A 21,022-nucleotide genomic window follows, 5' to 3' on the forward strand; every position below is an offset into this window, starting at 1 on the left:
TGCTTGAGATCCCATGTATACTATTTGTATATCGTCTGATATACAAATAACCGCGTGCGAATAGGATAGTAAAGTGTCAGAGCTTAGTGGAATAACGTCAAGTTCTACCTAGTTAATGTGAAGTACCGCGCACCGGAGAATCTACACCGGTGAATGCAGAGCCCCTTTCCGGCTGGATTATTATTATATTGCTTTGGACCAGGCTGTTGGAGCGGAGAAGAATCGTCTACACCCCACTACTGTGTGGGATTTACCCGTGAGGAACATCACTCGAGCCCGTCTCTTGGAGAGGCTGGCCGGCTTTCACCTATGCTGCAAGCATACTTGGATTACAGCTGCTGCTTTTCGTCTGCCGATCAGGGAGTAATATACCGCCTCCCATAGCAGGAGCTTATTGAGTCCCCGTTGATCCATTGCATTCGAACATTTCCTCCCCCTGCTGGCTTACAACCGGTGGGAACCCTACTAGTATCTCCCGCTGCCTACCAGTGTACCATAGATATAATTCCTACGATTCAGGTTGTATTATTATCTCCTGCGTAATATGATAATGGACATACGTTATTGATTTGCCTACGCACATTCCTTTGCCTTATAAGCGCATCCAAAGTAAAGTATATTATGTACTATCATTGCTGCTAATAAATAATCTAAACCCAGATTTGTGTGGAAACCGTGTCATTGTGGAGGTGTTCTCATCATATACCTGTGTACTGTATGGCCAGTAGTAATGTACATAAGACGGTAGTGGTTTAATGATACCATACTTATTAATACAGTCAGGGAATTGTACCCCTCAGTTACAGTAAGGAACAAGTTTATGTTTAAAAAAAAGTTAAAAATTGCGCTCATGAATAACGAGATACATTTTGGTCATTGACTTATTATGAAATGAATATGGAAATATAAAGGTGATCGGTGACTTGAGAAAAGTTATGCTATATTATGAGTTAACGATTTTGATCCATTTTGTTCTTATGGACTAATTATATGGAATATGTATTTTATGGTTGGAGAATTGTGATATCTGACTTATGAATATTGAGTGAGCTTTGATTCACTTGTTTAGTTTGTTGTGATGTTTTCTTGTAATACTTCAATGTTTGTGGTTTTATATTTTTATTACACTTTTTTTGAGTTTGTATTTTAAAAGTTTGGACCCCAGGAAGAGTAGTCTCACTTTGGTGTACTGTAGACTAATGGGGATCCACAATAAAACAATAAAACAATGCAGACCAGAAAAATACTTTCGTCTTGTTTACATCAGGGTCCTCCATTTTCAATTCATCAGGACATTTATGACATACAAGACATACAAATATACAGTACTGTGTAAGAAAGAAAAAAAAGATCATAAGGAAAAATATATACATCCGAAGGGGAAGAAACTGTACATTGGAGGGTTGGGTGGGTGGGTGGGGGGCGTATTTGGACATTTACCGGGGCCAGTTTCTAATTGCAGCCACCCGTAGGTGCTCTTTGAGAGTGGTTTTGAAGGAGGGTAGGGATTCACATTATTTTACGACTGTGGGTAGGGCGTTCCACATTATTGTGGCATAATTGCGAAACGTGTTTAGTCCCTTGTTTGAGCAATATCTGAGTTGAACATGATTTGTGGAACTCCCTCTGGTGTTGTGGTCGTGGAATTCACTGACCTTTGGGAAGTATTGTCTCCATTTTGTTTCCTCCCTCCAGCCAGAACCCGTCCTCCACCATTGGTCCCTGCTATGCCTGCCCCTCCATTGGTGGACTACTATATAGCACTTCACCGATTGGTGGATGGGTTTCAGCTTTCAGGATTCCTGCACCCAATCATGAACCATCACCCACCACCCAATCCCGGAGCACCACACCCTGTTTAAACCTGGAATCTCACTTCATTCATTCTTCTCTCTGGCAGGAGGCTAGGCCTATTGATATTGTGACCTTGACTTTGGTGATATGGCATTTGTTTATTGGCCTTTGTTTTTGGTGTAATTGCCTTTTGTGTGTGTGTGGCCACAGAGAGCTAGATAGCTATACCTTGTTTTGTTATATGTTACCTGTTCTGTATGTATGACTAATGTTTGTCTCTCTTTCAGGAAGCACGGATGGGGTGAGCTGCCATTTCCTTTGGATATTGTTTTCTCCTGTTTTTGTTGGGTAAGGGTAGTTTAGGTAATGTAATTTTAATTTCTTTTACAATAGATTAGGTTGGTTTCTGTTGGAGAATAGTGGTGTTTGTTTGTTGTTTTGGCCTTGGCTCACTCTTGAGTTACCTGTGCTTCCTTTGGTTTATATCAATAAATATCATTGTGTTTACAAAACTGGGCCCTGTTCCTCGTACCTGGCTAACTGAGTTAGCCGGATAATTTTCAGGATAGCTTGACTTAAGCTAGACATTTCCGTTCCCCGACGTCGGATTGTCTAAATCACTATGGCAACAGATCAAAAAGTTTGAACCTGCTCCAGCACAGGGTTAAGTTCAGTTAGCTGGATAAACTGGCCACGCCCTCGCAAATAAATGCCAGCTCGCTTCCTGAAATAATCCTCACAGTCTAGATCCCATTATACCATTCTGAATTATGTTTTTGTGCTTCGTTTTTCTAGAGGAGGCTTTTGAAATGTAAAATAATATACCTAAAATGCTGATAATAAATCATATTTAGCCTATAGATTTACTTTGTCGTAAATAATGCACGTCATATACGGATACGGTGCTCGCGCGTCGTGACACACACTATGTGGTTATTTTAATAACGCGGAGCATTGCAAATGTGAATCCTGCTGGGATATTTTTAATGAATGAAACCTATCGGGCGTTTGGCTCTGATTCGTTTCATATTCTTCGCTGTTGATGTATTTGCTTAACGGAGCGCCCGGATTGTGTTTCATTCAAGCATAAATTGAAGCGTCTTTATGCGTGGACTGTGGATATATGAATTACGACAAATCTGAATCTGTGGATTGTTGAATTGTATCACTGTCACTCACACGTTATTGTGATATTGTAACTGGGATTAAAATGTCTGATGAGATGCGCTGTTTGATGGATTTGAGAAATTGAATGAGCCTTTGGCGTTTTGATGAATGAATTTGAGAAAATGCATTTATCTGTTCAAGCACTGTTATCTGATGATGAACATGAGGTGTCACTGGTATAAACCAAATGTTAATCAATTCAATGCATGTATGGATGATGTCCGAAACAGATTAAAACCCGATTAATAGTGAAACTGTATAGCCTCCCTCCAAGCCTCTCTGACACGTTATTTCGGGGGTCGCGCCGAACCATGTATTTATATATAAAGTACATGATACCTAAGCCGAGCGCATACAGTACAGATATCCTCATAAGTATCTATTAATTCGTATCAATTAGATACTCTTTGGGCTTGTTTGTATCTACTTATTCTGAAAGAGTTGAACTAATTATTTTTGCTAGCAAGATCTCATTCGATTATTCATTCCATTAACACATTCCCTGCCACGGTTATATCCATCAATGTAGGCTCACTGCCACCACTCTAAGCCTATGGAGATGTTCACCTTCTTTGCAGGGCTATAACTTTTTAAATTGTATTGCTAAATTGACATTACTATGGCCCATTCAACATTGATTATCTATCGTTCGGGATGTAGGAACGTTATACTTTTTCATTCATAGATTCTTCCAAAAATACCTTCTAGAATATAAGTATGTTATCGTTTTCTGCAGTAATTCATAGAACGTGAGTTATAGGCATAAACGCATATATAGATTATCAACTGCCATTTATTCCCGATACACGCTATATTAAAAAATTCAACTGTATATGATCCTATACGTTATGATTCATCATGCGCGGATGAAAGGGGGGAGGGGTCGTTTATAATTCCGTGATCGTCAGTAAATGCTTTATGTAGTATGGGTCGGTTTGCAGTGAAAAGAATAAACAATCAAGCTGAAAGTAACGTTAGTGTCCTCTTACCGTGCGTCAATGAGACTGGGGTGAAAGATCCCAGGTATAGGACGTCGATCGCCTAGGTCCATTTCCGGTTTGTATGTCGCAATAAACGCAGAAATCATATCGATTATTAAGTTTATAAAGCGATCGATATGTACTATTGTGTCTGTCGGGAGCCTAGCGACAATATCTGACGGCCGGATGAATTTAATGGACGCACAGCAGCAATATCCTGTTTACCAGTGTAACTCGCCCGACCATCCACCAGGTGGCGGTATTGAGCCGTCGTTTTTTTAAGCCGTAGGGTCCAGCTGCAGCGCCGGAGGTGTATATATGAATTATGAATGCCATGGCGAAAAGATTTAATATTGATCTCAATATCGCTGTACAGCGTGATTTGGCAGACAACGCATGGCCGGCAATAACGCTGTACAACGTGATTGGCGGGGAATGTGTTAAGCCTACTGCCAGCAGGCACATTTAAAGAAATATAATCTGATTGTTGGGGTAATGAGGGATTTAACATTAGCCTATAGATTATGCATTTAACTTTTCGGTGAGGCTATTGAGCCGTACTGTATTGTACCCATTCTGCAATCTGTTAATAAAGTTTTCAATCAATCAATCAATCAATGCCGTTAGAAAATCAGGATTTCTGCACTCGACACCTGCTGTCTTTTCAGGTGAGGCGGCCGGGCGCAATTATCCTGAGTATCAAGTCTGGTTCGATTTAACGAGACTGAATCAGCGTTCGAGGAACAGGGAATGCCTGGATTCAAACATCGGGTTAATTGAATCTGGATAATGGGACTTTTGATCGACTTAGTTGAACCAGGTACAGGGAATAGGGCCCTGGTCCGTCATTTCCATCAAACAACGTTTTGTTCCAGCCTTTTACCCTTAGACCTCAGGGGTCGTAACACCCACTGTAACAGAGAAGCCGTTGGCTTTGCTGAGTTTATTTGATCCAAAGAGAATGGATTCTGTTTTACCCAGGTGTAATGATAGTTTGTTATCAGCGAGCCAGGTGCAGATTCTACCGAGTTCAGAGCTGAGGTCTAGCTAGTCTACATGGACTATGTAGGGCTGAGGGCTAGCTAGTGCCTCTTCCTCTAATCCTGATATCTAGCTAGTGCCTCTTCCTCTAATCCTGATATCTAGCTAGTGCCTCTTCCTCTAATCCTGATATCTAGCTAGTGCCTCTTCCTCTAATCCTGATATCTAGCTAGTGCCTCTTCCTATGTAATCCTGATATCTAGCTAGTGCCTCTTCCTCTAATCCTGATATCTAGCTAGTGCCTCTTCCTTGTTAATCCTGATATCTCGCTAGTGCCTCTTCCTCAGTAATCCTGATATCTAGCTAGTGCCTCTTCCTCGTTAATCCTGATATCTCGCTAGTGCCTCTTCCTGATATCTATGTACATGGGGGGGGGGGGGGGGGGGGGTACAATATTGTTGAATATGCAAATCTGTGTTTGCAAGTGGTAACCAATCACCATCCTCACCTTGTCGACATACTTGTGTAAACCAGTGAGGAACAGTTGATGCTTTTTCATTGGACAGCAGGAGTCAGTATTTCCATTGCATTTCTGACCCCATTAAAAAAAAACATCATGCTTCAGAGGTGTAATCTGTCATCGGAAAAAACAAGGAATAGGATGATGAATATAACAAACATTACGATATTATGCTGGTATTTGTCTTTTAAAGAGGGGGCTATTTCTCTGGTGGCTGAGAGCTGCACCTTAAAAGACAAATAGCAGCATTATTCATTATTGTTGCGATGACGGATTACAGTACTCCTCTGAAGCAACAAGTACAATGCGTCTGAGTTGTAAATGGAGATAATGACTCCTGAAAATGATAAGAGACAAGTAATGGAGATATGTACTGTACTACAACTGTTTAAAACACATGATCCAGTTGATATGAGTCATGGATCATATTATGCCAAATGACTGAATGATGAAAATAACCAACATTATCCTTCAAAGTGATTGGTGGTGGTCCATGTGCTGGCTGTCATTATTGCATCTTACTGTACATTGATAGACTTAGAGTATTGTTTTCATCAACATGTGTAAAGAGCAAAACCCTTTTTTGCAAAGTAACAAGTAACTGCAGGGTAACATTTAATGTTAGTTATTAAAGCAAAAAGAGTAGGACATTTCCCTCAAAATGTAGCAGAGTACAAACTACAAAGTTCCCTTCAAATACAAGTACTTAAGTTACTTTGGCACGTCTGGCATCCAATACTTTGATTTGCATGTCAGTTCTGAGAGGGGAATCGTGAGGAAAGGACTCAGAATGGTATGACTGTAGCTGTTTTGTCTTCTGCTGGCTTACATAATCAGCCGGTCATATTTGGTAGTGGGATGGCTCTATTTTGTTTTCAGGGAAAGTTATAGGTTGAAGTACCATGTAGCCATATTTGATAAACACACAACCCATCACACCGGTTATGTGTATGGTCTGGTGTATGAATGAGCGTGTGTATGTGTGTGTGTGAGAGAGAGAGAGAGAGAGAGAGAGAGAGAGAGAGAGAGAGAGAGAGAGAGAGAGAGAGAGAGAGAGAGAGAGAGAGAGAGAGAGAGAGAGAGAGAGAGAGAGAGAGAGAGAGAGAGAGAGAGAGAGAGAGAGAGAGAGAGAGAGAGAGAGAGAGAGAGAGAGAGAATTAGAAACAAAGGCAGAGAGGGAGATGGATCATGTAGCATGATGTAAGATAAACAGATGAATCACATCGACATGGTTCTGAGATGAGCTGTAGGTGTGTGTGTGTATGTGTCTGTGTGTGTGTGTGTCTGTGTGTCTGTGTGTGTGTGTATGTGTGTGTGTGTGTGTGTCTGTGCGTGTGCGTGTGTGTGTGTCTGTGCGTGTGTGTGTCTGTGCGTGTGTGTGTGTGTGTGTGTGTCTGTGCGTGCGTGTGTCTGTGTGTGAGTGAGTGAGTCTTACTGTTGAGGCCTTGCTTGTTGACTATGTTGCTGCTGGCCAGAGCTTCATAGTACTGCTGGTTACTCATTAAGGTGTGCATGCCCAGGATGGCTGGAAAAGGTGAGGGGAGGAGAGGATGGAGGGGTGGAGAGAGAGGGGTTCGGGGAGAGATGAAGGGAAAAGGAGAGAGAGAGAGGTGGGGGAGAGAGAAACATCACACATGGTCAGGGCTTCCACATCAGTTCTACTATATTTGGTGTTTTTCCAGTGTGGAGGACTTAAAGGGGTAGTTCACATATTTTATTTAAAGACTGATTTGAGTCTTTTTAATTCATCAAAAAAACACTTAAGATATTGGAAGCAGAGTATTTGTTAGCATCATGCCAAGCAGTACATCAATGGGGTGCATGTAGCATTGAATGAGGTAGCATTCTAAATTATGTTGCTAAGCAGTAAGTCAATGGGGGGCGTTTAAGATTCTAAATTATGTTGGTAAGCAGTAAGTCAATGGGGGGCATGTAACATTCTAAATTGTGTTACTAAGCAATAAGTCAATGGGGGCATGTACAGTGGCATTCTAAATTTTGGTATATTACGTGTGTCATTCCACTAGCATACTTAGCATGATGTAAAAAAGATTTCTGCTTCCAATATCTCAAAAGCCTATATGCTGACTATCCCTTTAAAACCATATGGTACATTATCATGCTACACCTAAATTACCATGTGTATACAAACACAAGAACATCACTTGCAATGTCATTCATTTTCAATACCAAGTCACTGGTCAAGCATGTCACTTCCAAAACCCAGTGACCAAACAGGCATGTCAAGGTTGCTGATGTTTCACAATCAAACATGTCATTTTCTTTGTTCAAACATTGTGAGATGAAGTGAATATTGTGATAATGACCATAAGGTGGTACATTCCATATCCTCTTACCAGTCTAGAATGGATTTCCCCGGAGGATTTGAGTAATTTGCAAAATTGGACAAAATTAAGTAAGAGGGACTAGAGCTACTAGTTTGTAATGGCCACATTTTGTTGTTGTTTGTTTGTCAAATGTTTAGCCTTTGTTTTTCAGCATTCAAATGTGCCACCACAAAAAACACACACACACACACATATCACATTCACAACATTATGGCTCCGTATTAACACTTTGATCGCCATGGGTTAAATTCATAATTTACCATCCCTCGCCAGCTCTATTTGTCTATGGAGAAGTTCCCCTTCTTTGCAGGGCTATAACTTTTTAAATTCTATTGCTACATTGCCATTATTATGGCCCATTCAATGTCCTATATGTATTGTTCAGGGTGTAGCAACGTTAAACTTTTTCATTCACATATTCATACTAAAATATGGTCTAAAGTATAAGTATGTTTTTATCGTTTTCTGCAGCTTTCTTCAGAACGTGATTTATAGCCCTAAATGCATTATATTGATGATGAAATACAGTTTGGTAGCGATCGGCGCGAGATGAAAAATTTCAACTGGACGTACTTCTAGAATGATCTACGTATGATCTGATGATGACCGGATGGGCGGGGGATCGTTTATAATTCCGTGGGCAACGTTAGATGATTCATCCAGAGTGGGTCATATGTTCATCATAGCAGTTTATATTGAACACGTTAGAATATAACGCTGAATCTTACCGTATGTTCCTCGCGCCGTTGGACAATCAGCGTGGAGTAGACCGTTTTCGATTATGGGATGTAGAAATGCCCGATCCATTTCCAGGTTGTATAATAGTATATACGTCCAAATAACGTTGTTTATTGAGTTAGGGCGAGCGATCTATTATCCAGTGTTTCAAGATGGAGTCGCGGGAGCTATAGAGAGTGGCCGGACCACATTTGCATGAGTACTACTGGTTCAAAGGTTAATATCCGGTTGGCGATCTGCCGATCGGCCACCAGATGGCGCTCTTGAACCGCTAGAGAGTTGAGAGGAGATCACACTTGTGTCTCAGGGCCCCGGAAAGGAAATATGATTTCGATGACAGATTTTTGAAATATTGACATCAAAGACGAGTTAAGGCGTCCTCGGCGGAATGAGCATGGCGGGGAATGACGAGTTCCGGCGTTTTCGGCGGTTAAAGTGTTAAAGGGGAATTCTACACATTTTAAGAATGAATTCATACAGTATTATGTTCTTCCTCTGCCCCAGTTCAATATATTTTGTGAACATGCACCACTCTGTCCTAAAACATCTAAAAAATCATCTGAAAGAGTGCCCTTTCACATGTGTGATGTCACCTGGATGTCAAATCTGGGGCTACTCCATAGACTGGGAATGGGACTGACTTTGCGGAGCCATAACATGGTAAATTGAGTTCCCATACCTCAGTGAGGTTTAACGGTATTGCTAACAGGTCTGAATAACATGTGCATTCTTCACAGCAGTGCCTTTCCCTTTTAATGACAAATGGTAAATGGTGCATTTATATAGCACTTTTATCCAAAGCACTTTACAATTTTGTTCCTCACATTCAGCCATTCACTCACACATTCACACACCGATGGCGGAGGCAACCATGCAAGGAGCCAACCTGCTCATCGGAAGCAATTAGGGGTTAAGTGTCTTGCTCATGGACACTTCGACACGCTGCCCAGGAGGAGCGGGAATCAAAACGGGAACCTTCCAATTACCAAACGACTGCTCTACCTCCTGAGCAACTGTCGCCAAAACGACACATAGCCGATTTAATCTAAGTATCAGCTACTCTAGGATAGTATGCAATAAGACCTCTCTCGGGTCTCAGCTCGGCTATGTGTCAGGGAGATTGAGTGTGTGTGAGAGGAACAGTGTTTTTTTTCACAGGCATAAACAGTCAGGGAGCTTGAGCTGCCAAGCTGTTCTCAGTCAGTAGGCATGACTGTATTAATGAGCCGGCTGTGATTCTCAGTAGGCATAGCTGCATTAATGACCACTCTGCAGGCCAGCCTGAGATTCTAGGTCAATGCTCGCTCTCTCTCAGGGGCTCATACAGAACCAAGCATTCCACCGTAAAGTACGTGTATTTTATGGTGATATTTAATAAACAAACTTGAAACTTGACTGTATGAAAGGGTCAGGGGTCCTGTTTCGCCCACAACAATGTCACTGTAAATCAAGCAACGTTGAAACTTCAATTTTCTGTTTTTATTGTGTGGAATATTTATAGTATCTTATACTGTAAATGTAAAGTACCAAACCAACACTAAATTATGTTTGTATTCTTTTACATTTCTTTGCAGACAGAAATTGTGTAAACATGTACAGCATATGAATATTTGTTACACGTGAGTTACTGGGCCTTTTTTAATAAGATAACAGTATTGCCTTTGAAGGTTTCTGTGCAGTGTACATGCAGGACCCCGACACCTGTCCTCTTCAACACCAGCCAGGCTTTCACACTTCATGCAGTTCACACAAATCACAATGCTGCAGAATGTCGTACTATTTTGGCCTCAGGTTTTGATATGAAATCCATATTAGATGATGAGAATGAGTCAACAGAAAAAAGCAACCTGAGCTCATCATTGCAATAATTTCACCACTGAATATAATATTAGCCACTATCAGGCTCAAGTTACTGAAGGAACATGACGAGGACTATTTGTCCATGCAGATTGAGTGCAATATATACCCAGAGATCTGTTCCGCTAAGGGATAGACAGAGCGAGGTCCAGCGGGAATGGAGGAGGAGGAGAGGATGGAGGGATGGATAGAAGGAAGGATGAAGGAGAAATGGTAGGGATGCTATAGGTAAAAACAGATTACAGTAGAGGGAAAACAGATTAATGGTGAATAGGTGAGGTAATGATCTGGGGTGAATTCACATAACAGAGTAGACCATCATAGATAAGAGGAAGTGAAAAATGAAATGATGTCCGTATGAGTCATTGAACCAACACTACTGTATGTAACTTTTTCCAACTTGCTCGCTGCATGAGAGTGCAGTGTTATAGACTCTAATACCCAAGTCCAGGAGGATGTAGGAGAAAAGAGCACGAAAGAAAAAAAGGTCTTCAGATGAGGTAACTGTACACTGTTTTTCATTTGTGTCACACACTTTTATGATCAATAAATTACTGAAATAAGACTCGCACCACAGGCTCCAACCAAAAAAAATCAAAGGGCAATTCCAATGAGGTTTGTGCATAATTTATTTGGCCCGTTTCCTGTTATTTTGTACAGGGAAAATAATGTTTCGTTGCACTCCCCTACTGTTGGTCTGGGGAGGGTGTAGAACTACCACACTACCCAGCCGCCCAGTGCTTAGACCTCTACACTACCCAGCTGCCCCAGTGCTTAGACCTCTACACTACCCAGCTGCCCCAGTGTTTAGACCTCTACACTACCCAGCTGCCCCAGTGTTTAGACCTCTATACTACCCAGCCACTCCAGTGTTTAGACCTCTACACTACCCAGCTGCTCTAGTGTTTAGACCTCTACACTACCCAGCCACTCCAGTGTTTAGACCTCTACACACTACCCAGCCGCTCTAGTGTTTAGACCTCTACACTACCCAGCTGCAACAGTGCATAGACCTCTACACTAACCCAGATACCCCAGTGTTTAGACCTCTACACTACCCAGCTGCAACAGTGCATAGACCTCTACACTAACCCAGATACCCCAGTCTTTAGACCTCTACACTACCCAGATGCAACAGTGCATAGACCTCTACACTACCCAGCTGCCCCAGTGCTTAGACCTCTACACTACCCAGCTGCCCCAGTGCTTAGACCTTTACACTACCCAGCTGCCCCAGTGCTTAGACCTCTACACTACCCAGCTGCCCCAGTGCTTAAACCTCTACACTACCCAGCTGCCCCAGTGCTTAGACCTCTACACTACCCAGACGCTCCAGTGCATAGACCTCTACACTACCCAGGTTTGTACCTCATTGACGGGTGGGTTTTCAGTTGTTCAGCCCAATTCCATGATCTTGATTGCTTAGGAAGCAACATTCTTGTGTGACAATGTTACATAGTACTGGTTTAAGAATGGTATTATTCAGGAGAGAATGTTGAGATAGAGTGTTAGGGGTGAAGAGAAAATGAATGATGGGTAGATGAGCTCATAGTGATTTGTGTTCTAGGGTGAATTCTAAGAGACTATAAGATAGTATAAAACAGACAGGATGTCAATGTAAAGTAGCACATTTAAAATGACATTCAAAGGAAGTTATGTGTATGTGTGTGTTACCTGCAATATCACAGAGTTCTGCGTCGCTAGCGTTAGCCAGTGCTTCCTCTAGCTCAGGTTCCAGAGTCACGTTCTCCATGATGGGGTCCACCATCTTCTTAGGCACAAAGGCTTTACCTGAAAATGCAAAACAGTCAGGTTACTGTTCTATTACTAGATTTAGTACATGGCTAAAGTGGTAACTGTTACAGTTAAACAACCAGATTACAGATGCTTTTGGGAATTTCTTTTAATAAAAAAGAACATCATTACTTGCTGGAATTAAAGGAATATGCCAACATTATGGGAAATGCAATTACTGTGTTCTCCGGAGTCAGACACGAAGATAGATATAAATTTGAAAGCTAGGCAGCAAGCTAGCCTAGTTTAGAACAAATGAATGGAAGCGGATATGGACCACTAGCCTAGCTTAAAACGCTGGGAGAGGTGTTTTTGGCCAACAACTAGGCTAGTGGTCCGTATCTGCTTCCATTAATTTGTGCTAAGCTAGGTTAGCTTGCAGCCGGATAGCTTTCTACTGTACACTGTTAGGATTGGGGGTGCTAACTAAGGTGAGAACACAATTGCAGATCGGGAAGAGAGGAGGCAGAGACAGCAGGGTAACGTGGAATATAAACAGGCTTTACTTGGACGACGAAATAATACAAAACGGAACTACAAAGGCTCAGCCGAGCTGGCTCTACTACAAAACAACACTGAAGGACACTGTAAAACATAAACTACTTACAACACTTACATTTACATTTACATTTAGTCATTTAGCTGACGCTTTTATCCAAAGCGACTTACAAGTTCTGTACGACAAGTCATCAGGAAGGACATGAAGGACATGAAGCTTAAGGACATGAAGCAAGGCACGGGAGAGGCACGACGGGCAAGGGAACACGGAGGTAAGTGAGGGGTAACAAGGAGGGTACTGGAGACAATGACGCTACCAGGAAGAGATGACCAACCCACACTTAAATACACAGACTAATTGTAACAAGCAACACCTGGTAGAAGCCAGGCAACAACATAGAATACAAAATCAGAACACACTAGGAATAACCTAACCTAGACACAAAAGCAATAACAAACACAACAACCAGACATGGAGACGACATCAAACAAAGACAGGGATGGCCCAAGATAATAAATAATTAGAAATCAAGTCTATTATTTTGAACCATAACAAGATGGCCGCCTGCACCATCAGGCTACTCTGGCCACTAGAGGGAGGTAGGAGACCAATGTCAGGAGGGGGGAAATGTCCAATGTTATGCTCATAACCGGCCCAGCAAGGGCCGGGCCTGGGGACGTTACAGTACACACTGAGAAGAAATTGGTATCTATCTTCTTGTCTGACTCTGGAGAAGATGATAAGTGCATTTCCCATAATGTTGGCGTGTTCCTTTAAATAATGGTTAATCCTAGCTGTAGGTGAGGCTAATGATTACATCTTCAAAGTAACCTTCCCAATCTCAACCCTGCTCAAATGTATCATAATGTATCATAATTCAACACAAGAAAATGACCACGGGTAGAAATGGCTCTTAACATTAATATGTGCTCAGCTTTGCCTTTTCCACCTTAACGATGCCTGCGAGTAGAATTTGACATTTATAAGTCAGCCATAGTTGCCAGTACCACGTTCGCCTCCCATGTGAAACATTTCTCATACAAACACAATATGAGCATCCATGTTACACAACATGAGTACTTGAGCATTTCACTGCCACACTACAGAAGGTTAACCCTTTACTATCACACTACAGGCGGTTAGTCATTTAGCTGACGCTTTTATCCAAAGCGACTTACAAGTTCTGTACGACACGTCATCAAGGAGGACATGAAGGACATGAAGCTTAAGGACATGAAGCAAGGCACGGGAGAGGCACGACGGGCAAGGGAACACGGAGGTAAGTGAGGGGTAACAAGGAGGGTACTGGAGACAATGACGCCACCAGGAAGAGATGACCAACCCACACTTAAATACACAGACTAATTGTAACAAGCAACACCTGGTAGAAGCCAGGCAACAACATAGAATACAAAATCAGAACACACTAGGAATAACCTAACCTAGACACAAAAGCAATAACAAACACAACAACCAGACAGGGAGACGACATCAAACAAAGACAGGGATGGCCCAAGATAATAAATAATTAGAAATCAAGTCTATTATTTTGAACCATAACAAGATGGCCGCCTGCACCATCAGGCTACTCTGGCCACTAGAGGGAGGTAGGGGACCAATGTCAGGAGGGGGGAAATGTCCAATGTTATTCTCATAACCGGCCCAGCAAGGGCCGGGCCTGGGGACGTTACAGTACACACTGAGAAGAAATTGGTATCTATCTTCTTGTCTGACTCTGGAGAAGATGATAAGTGCATTTCCCATAATGTTGGCGTGTTCCTTTAAATAATGGTTAATCCTAGCTGTAGGTGAGGCTAATGATTACATCTTCAAAGTAACCTTCCCAATCTCAACCCTGCTCAAATGTATCATAATGTATCATAATTCCACACAAGAAAATGACCACGGGTAGAAATGGCTCTTAACATTAATATGTGCTCAGCTTTGCCTTTTCCACCTTAACGATGCCTGCGAGTAGAATTTGACATTTATAAGTCAGCCATAGTTGCCAGTACCCCGTTCGCCTCCCATGTGAAACATTTCTCATACAAACACAATATGAGCATCCATGTTACACAACATGAGTACTTGAGCATTTCACTGCCACACTACAGAAGGTTAACCCTTTACTATCACACTACAGACGGTTAACCGTCTGTAGTGTGATAGTAAAGGGTTAACCTTCTGTAGTGTGGTAGTGAAAGGGTTAACCTTCTGTATTGTCGCAGTGAAAGGGTTAACCGTTTGGTAGTGTGGCAGTGAAAGGGTTAATCATTTGCAATTAAGGCTCTGACACTCGATGCATGCACTTGGAGGGTGTTTTCGATGCATGCTTAAACATTATTGGAGTTGAGGGAAACTACAAAGTCAAGCACAGTCTAATAATGAACATATGGATGAATGTAAAGTGAGTGGTGAGCAATGGAGACGATGGAGGGAAAAACGTAATAACGCCAGTATGATCCTTTAAGACTGGAAGGCTTAGTGCTACGTTCAAGTGTCATCTTCTTAAAGGACCCAGAGGCAAGAAAAACATTCACACGTGGTTAACCCTGGTGTGGTGTTCAGGTCCGTGGGACCCGTTTTCGATTAAATACAATTAATAATTTGTTCAGCCTAAGACACATTGGCCTTGGCAAATCTTTTGTAAAAAAAAATTACGAAAATAACGAAATTTCCCCGACACATTTCTATTGCATACTACTGGACCCAAAAGTGTGGGAATTGTAGGTGAAAACAAGTAAATATGGTAAAGATGTCTGCCTTTCCTTGTGTGCAAATCAAAGACCCCCGAGGTGATCGATTACTTCTATCTTGTTGTCTCGTGTCATGGATTGGACAGCTATGTACCAGCACATGCCAAAACATTTACAAAAAACACCTTTCTCATATTTGAATATCAAAATCACATTCTTCTCACGTTTTGTTGCCGAACAATTCTGCACTATGACTTTGCTATGGCCACAGAAGGAGGTTTGTATACTCTATTATTGACAGTGTTGGGAGCCCTTCCTCAACTCCACTTAAGCCCTTATCCTGAGCTCCACCGCAGCGCCATTATACAACAACCTAGCCATGGTATCACATTACATCACTGTGGGCCTGTCATCCCTATATCTGACCAGGGGTGGAGGGGTTCAGAGGTGGAAGAGGGCAGATGGACAAGTGGACATGGAGACATAAGACAGATGGACTGTGTGTGGTCTGCTCCTAGGGTTTCAGCCAGAAACACTCAGTCACATTACGCGGCGCCACGCTAGTCCTAGTCCTGCCATCACCATGGGGAGTGTGCCAGAAAGGACACTAGTCCAACTGAAAGGACAGAGAGACAGGCGGAGAGATGGACAGAGAGAGGGGCAGTTAAACAGACAGACAGAAAGACTGATAAGATAGGCAGGAAGGACAGACAAATGGACAAACAGCCACGCAGAGCATTCTATAACAAAGTCAAAATGTCTTCGGTTAAAACGGTCTATTCAGGGGACGGACAAACAGATAAGTAGAGTACACAGGGGATGATTGGAAAGATACGGTTTCATGCTCATTCAAACTTTTTTCTCTCAGTGGGTGGAATTAACGAGCAAGATGCAACATGTACTGGGCTTTCATGTTTAAATCATGTTCATCCAATCTGTGAGAAAATGACCATTGTTCTGTAAAAGAGTGACCCTCCGCCACCCAATTTAATAATAAATAATAATAATACATTTTATTTGTATAGCGTTTCTCAAGAACCCGAAGTCGCTGACAGTAGGCAGAGAAACAAAGAAAAACAAAGAAACAAAAAGGAACATAAGACCACGGGGGAAAATGCGGCCGGGTAGCGCAGCGGACTAAGCATCTGTCTACCACCGCAGAGACACTGGTATCGAATCCAGCTGTCAGCGGTGCCTCCGGCTTGGCCGGTCGTCATACTAACCAATTGGCAGTGTCAGCGGGAGGGAAGCCGGTGGGTGGTAATCTGGTCGTTGTAAACAGCGACTCCTACAGGTCGGTCAGGGTGCCTGCACAGCGAGGAAGGGATCTGGGTGAGGTAGTGTGCCCTCCCACGCGTTACACTTCACCAATGAGAGTCCTCGCTGCCAGGTGAAAAGAGGCTGCTGGCTGTCTCCTATGTATCGGAGGAAGCATGTGATAGACTTCAGGGCTCCCTAGACCGGCAAGTAGGGGGAAAATGCGTGCAAAGACCAGGAAGGGGAGGGGGGAATTGGCATAACGACTAAATTGGGATGGGAGGAAAAATACTGAAAAAATAGGAGGAGAAAAAGTGGATAAAAAAAAATACCACAGGGAAACAGGGAAAACAGCATGAGATACACAGAAACATAAAGCCACAGTAACAAACATGTGCATGTGTAAAACAGGTTGGAGGGGGGCGGGTTATGGGTGCGGGGAAGGTTGAAGGCTAGGGAGAACAGGTGGGTTTTGAGGCGGGATTTGAAGGTGGAGAGTGTGGGGGAACTTTGCAGTATGTGTGAATAGTGTGAAGTGGCCAATCACAAAGAGCATTGGGGATTAAAAAGATGTTTGTACACAATACCCCCAAAAAATTACCAAAAGGATGCGGCAGACATTATTTTCCCTACAAAAGAACCACGCCGCTTTGAAGTGTGAAAATAAGGTTTAGAAATAAAAGACAGACTTAGGAGACGGCCAAACAGATGGATAAGGCCCAGTAGGACAAGGCTGGGCAGCTTGGATGGACAGATGAAGGCAAAGGGGATGTATAGAGGACTGGACAGACTGGTAGGCGTCCAGGGTGAAAGCCTCAAGACCTTCTAGTGTTTCTGCCAGACACGCCTGGTATCTCTCACCCTCCATCACGTGCCCTCTCCTCTCCCTTGCTGTCCTTTCACCATGGCTGGAGAGACCTCTCAACCCAAGGATGCCTAGCCCCTTTTTCACTGCTGACGCAGAGTCCTAAATTCTACATCGATACACAGTATTGATCCAATCAATTACTTTTACTGTTACTAACAGGGTGCACTTAAATTAGTTTGGGGTCATTAGACCTACTGTACTTGTTTTTTATTTCTGATATATTCCACACATGGCTCTTGGTATTGCAGCTACCAATACCTCTGTCTGGTTCCAGTATCACTACTGGTGTACCCTTACTCCTTCCAGTACCATGAATGCATAGTGTAGATACAGTAAGAAGGACACTCTCCTATGTGGCCATGCTCCACCCACTGAGCCATGAGATACCCCTCTCTCTCTCTCTCTCTCTCTCTCTCTCTCTCTCTCTCTCTCTCTCTCTCTCTCTCTCTCTCTCTCTCTCTCTCTCTCTCTCTCTCTCTCTCTCTCACCTCTCTTCTCTCCAGTGAAGGGCACCAGGTCTTCTTTATCCGGGTGTTCCTTGGCGGTCTTCTCCAGGTGAGCCAGCAGGTTGTCTCTCTGGAACGTTCCAGTCGGGGCCTTCTTTGTCTGATCCTTCTGCCTCATCCCAGCCGGCAACAAGGCATTCTAGACCAGCAGAACGATTGCCATTGGTTAGAAATATGTATTCTGAAACAGGAGAAGAATTCTCATTCATTATTAAAAGTGTATTTCATATCATATGAGCTAGTTACTAGGTCTTCTTCTTCACTTTAGTCACACAAATCGGTTATTGGGTTCTTTGGCGTTGAATTTTTTTGTCAATTCGTTATTTTACAAGCTATGCCCTGGGAAATTAGTGTAATTTGTGTGTATTGGTCTATAATCACTGGACCAAATAGTTATTGCAGCTTTAGTATTTGGTATTTTTAGCTAAGGATTTACAGGGCCGGTCCTTAATCCAATCCTCAAAACAAGATATTGATACATGGGTGGACAGTATATGACACCTAGATGAGTTTTAAATGTATTTATTAATAAGCATTAATATGCTAAGGACATAGATATGAACAAGAGAGAGAGAGAGAGAGAGAGATAGAGAGAGAGATAGAGAGAGAGAGAGAGAGAGAGAGAGAGAGAGAGAGAGAGAGAGAGAGAGAGAGAGAGAGAGAGAGAGAGAGAGAGAGAGAGAGAGAGAGAGAGAGAGAGAGAGAGAGAGAGAGAGAGAAAATGTGACAGGCAGGGACGTGCACAGGACTTTAGAGGGGCAGGTGCACAAAGGCTAAAAAGGGCACAATAGACCACCGTAACACTTCCGGGATTCTGAAATCAGGGAGGAGATTGCGGGGGGTCAAATGAATGAATGTGGACGAGAGCCGTGATGTAAGTGGTTGCCGATACGGCTGTGGGGGTGCTAGAGACATGATCGAATAGACGTTTATGCGCCTCGCTCTCCTGAACACGGCGTGACCCATAACTAATCGATCAGAACTAAATCGGCAGAGAAAAAGCCCGTTTTAAAGCACCTATTCCGCATGGACATGCGCAGAGTGCCCATGGAGTCTGGACGACGCGAGATGACGCTCGAATGAATGTGGACTGTTCCATCAGAGGGGGGAGCTTCGATGGTCATGTAAGTGGCTACAGACCGCTGCACTTAAATATAAATATTAGTCTACCTGGAGACTCAATGAGGTAATTGTAGATGTCGCCATAAGACGCGTCTGGCCATTTAGTGGGATAATTTTTTCATTATCCTGTTCGGCTGAAAGGACATTGGCCACCGAAGCTCCCCCCTCTGATAGTTTAAGTTTCAAGTTTCTTTAATAGTTGTCATACAGAAGTACAGAATACTTTCATACAAAATGCTTCTTACTGTTACGCTCCAGAGACTGTGCTAGACAAGATAGTATCAAATAACATAGTATAGCATGTAATTTAGCACAGTGTTCGGTATAGACATATGTACAATGTTCTGAGTTACCATATAATATACAATACTATGCAGTGTACTAATGTACAGTACTATCTAGTGCAAAGCAGAAATGGGATGAGGTACAATTTAGGTACAATTTACAGTAAGGTGTACGAGTTGTAGTGCAATCCTTCATCAATAAATATAAAGTGTGGGGAGTGGGTGCTACAGTGTGTTTGTTTAAAGTGGGTGTGTGCTATAAAGTGTGTGGAGTGGGTGCTACAGTGTGTTTGTTTAAAGTGAGTGTGTGCGTGTGGATGTGTGTGCTATGTGCGTTTGGTGGTTGTTGTTGTGTAGTGTTCATTCATTGTTCGTTTAGCAGCCTGATGGCCTGGGGGTAGAAGCTTCTTCTGAGTCTTTCTGTGCTCGCCTTGAGACTCCGGTATCGCTTGCCTGACCGCAGCAGTTCAAAGAGGCAGTTGTTCGGGTGACTGGAGTCTTTAATGATTCTCTTAGCCTTGCCCTTGCAACGCTTGTTGTAAATGTTCTGGAGGGTGGGGAGCCCCCCTCCAATTGTGCGTTCGGCTGAACGTGTCACTCTTTGTAGTCTGCTTCGGTCTTGTGCAGTGCTATTCCCAAACCAGGAGGTGATGTTGCCGGTCAAGATGCTCTCTATTGTACATGAGTAGAAGTTCTTAAGGATCTTCTGACTGACTTGGAACTTCCTTAGGCGCCTGAGGAAGTAGAGGCGTTGTCGTGCCTTCTTCACAACACTGTCAATGTGTGTGGTCCATGTCAAGTCCTCGGATATGTAGGCTCCGAGGTACTTAAAGCTGTTGACTCTCTCAACCGGTGCCCCGTCGATGCTGAGGGGGCTGTAGTCCTTGACCCCCGACCTCCTGAAGTCCACAATCATCTCCTTTGTTTTGCTGACGTTCAGGGAGAGGCTGTTTTCCTGGCACCATCCCGCCAGGACCTTGACCTCTTCCAGGTAGGCCCTCTCGTCGTTGGCAGAGATCAGGCCCACCACCACTGTGTCGTCAGCAAATTTGATGATTGTATTGCTACTCCGCTGAGCCACACAGTCGTGTGTGTACAGGGAGTAGAGGAGGGGACTCAGAACACAGCCCTGGGGGGCCCCTATGTTGAGGGTGATGGATGAGGAGGTGCAGTTGCCTGCTCTCACCACCTGGGGTCTGCCAGTCAGGAAGTCCAAGACCCACTGGCAGAGGTCATAGTTCAAGCCCAGGTCCCTGAGCTTGGCTATGAGTATGGAGGGGACTATGGTATTGAATGCCGAGCTGTAGTCGATGAATAGCATTCTCACATAGTTCCCCTGCCTCTTGTCCAGGTGTGATGCTGCTGTGTGCAGCACATGGGCTATGGCGTCCTCCGTGGACCTGTTGGGGCGGTATGCAAATTGCAGGGGGTCCATGTTGATGGGGAGGGAGGAGCAGATGTAGCCCTTTACTAGCTTCTCAAAGCACTTCATGGCTATGGAGGTGAGAGCTACAGGGCGGTAGTCGTTGAGGCAAGCAGGCTTGGATTTCTTGGGTACAGGGATAATAGTGGACTTCTTCAGGCAGGTGGGAATGACAGCCTGTTCTAAGG

The 21,022-nt window shown here is 43.3% G+C and overlaps 1 protein-coding gene across 2 annotated transcripts in view; it reads right to left on the bottom strand.

The window, feature by feature from the left end:
* The window catches only part of tmod1 (tropomodulin 1), a 259,845-nt gene that overhangs the window by 79,937 nt on the left and 158,886 nt on the right, over nucleotides 1-21,022 (bottom strand). For both annotated transcript variants that reach the window (XM_084318115.1, XM_084318114.1), the window contains exons 4-6: nucleotides 17,988-18,144; nucleotides 12,060-12,176; nucleotides 6,878-6,967 (exon numbers count right to left, since the gene is read on the bottom strand). In XM_084318115.1, the coding sequence (XP_084174241.1) occupies nucleotides 6,878-6,967; nucleotides 12,060-12,176; nucleotides 17,988-18,144 (364 nt within the window). The remainder of the gene's footprint in view (nucleotides 1-6,877; nucleotides 6,968-12,059; nucleotides 12,177-17,987; nucleotides 18,145-21,022) is intronic.

Source organism: Notolepis coatsorum, assembly GCF_963971535.1.
Source record: "Notolepis coatsorum genome assembly, chromosome: 7".
NCBI lineage: Eukaryota > Metazoa > Chordata > Actinopteri > Aulopiformes > Paralepididae > Notolepis > Notolepis coatsorum.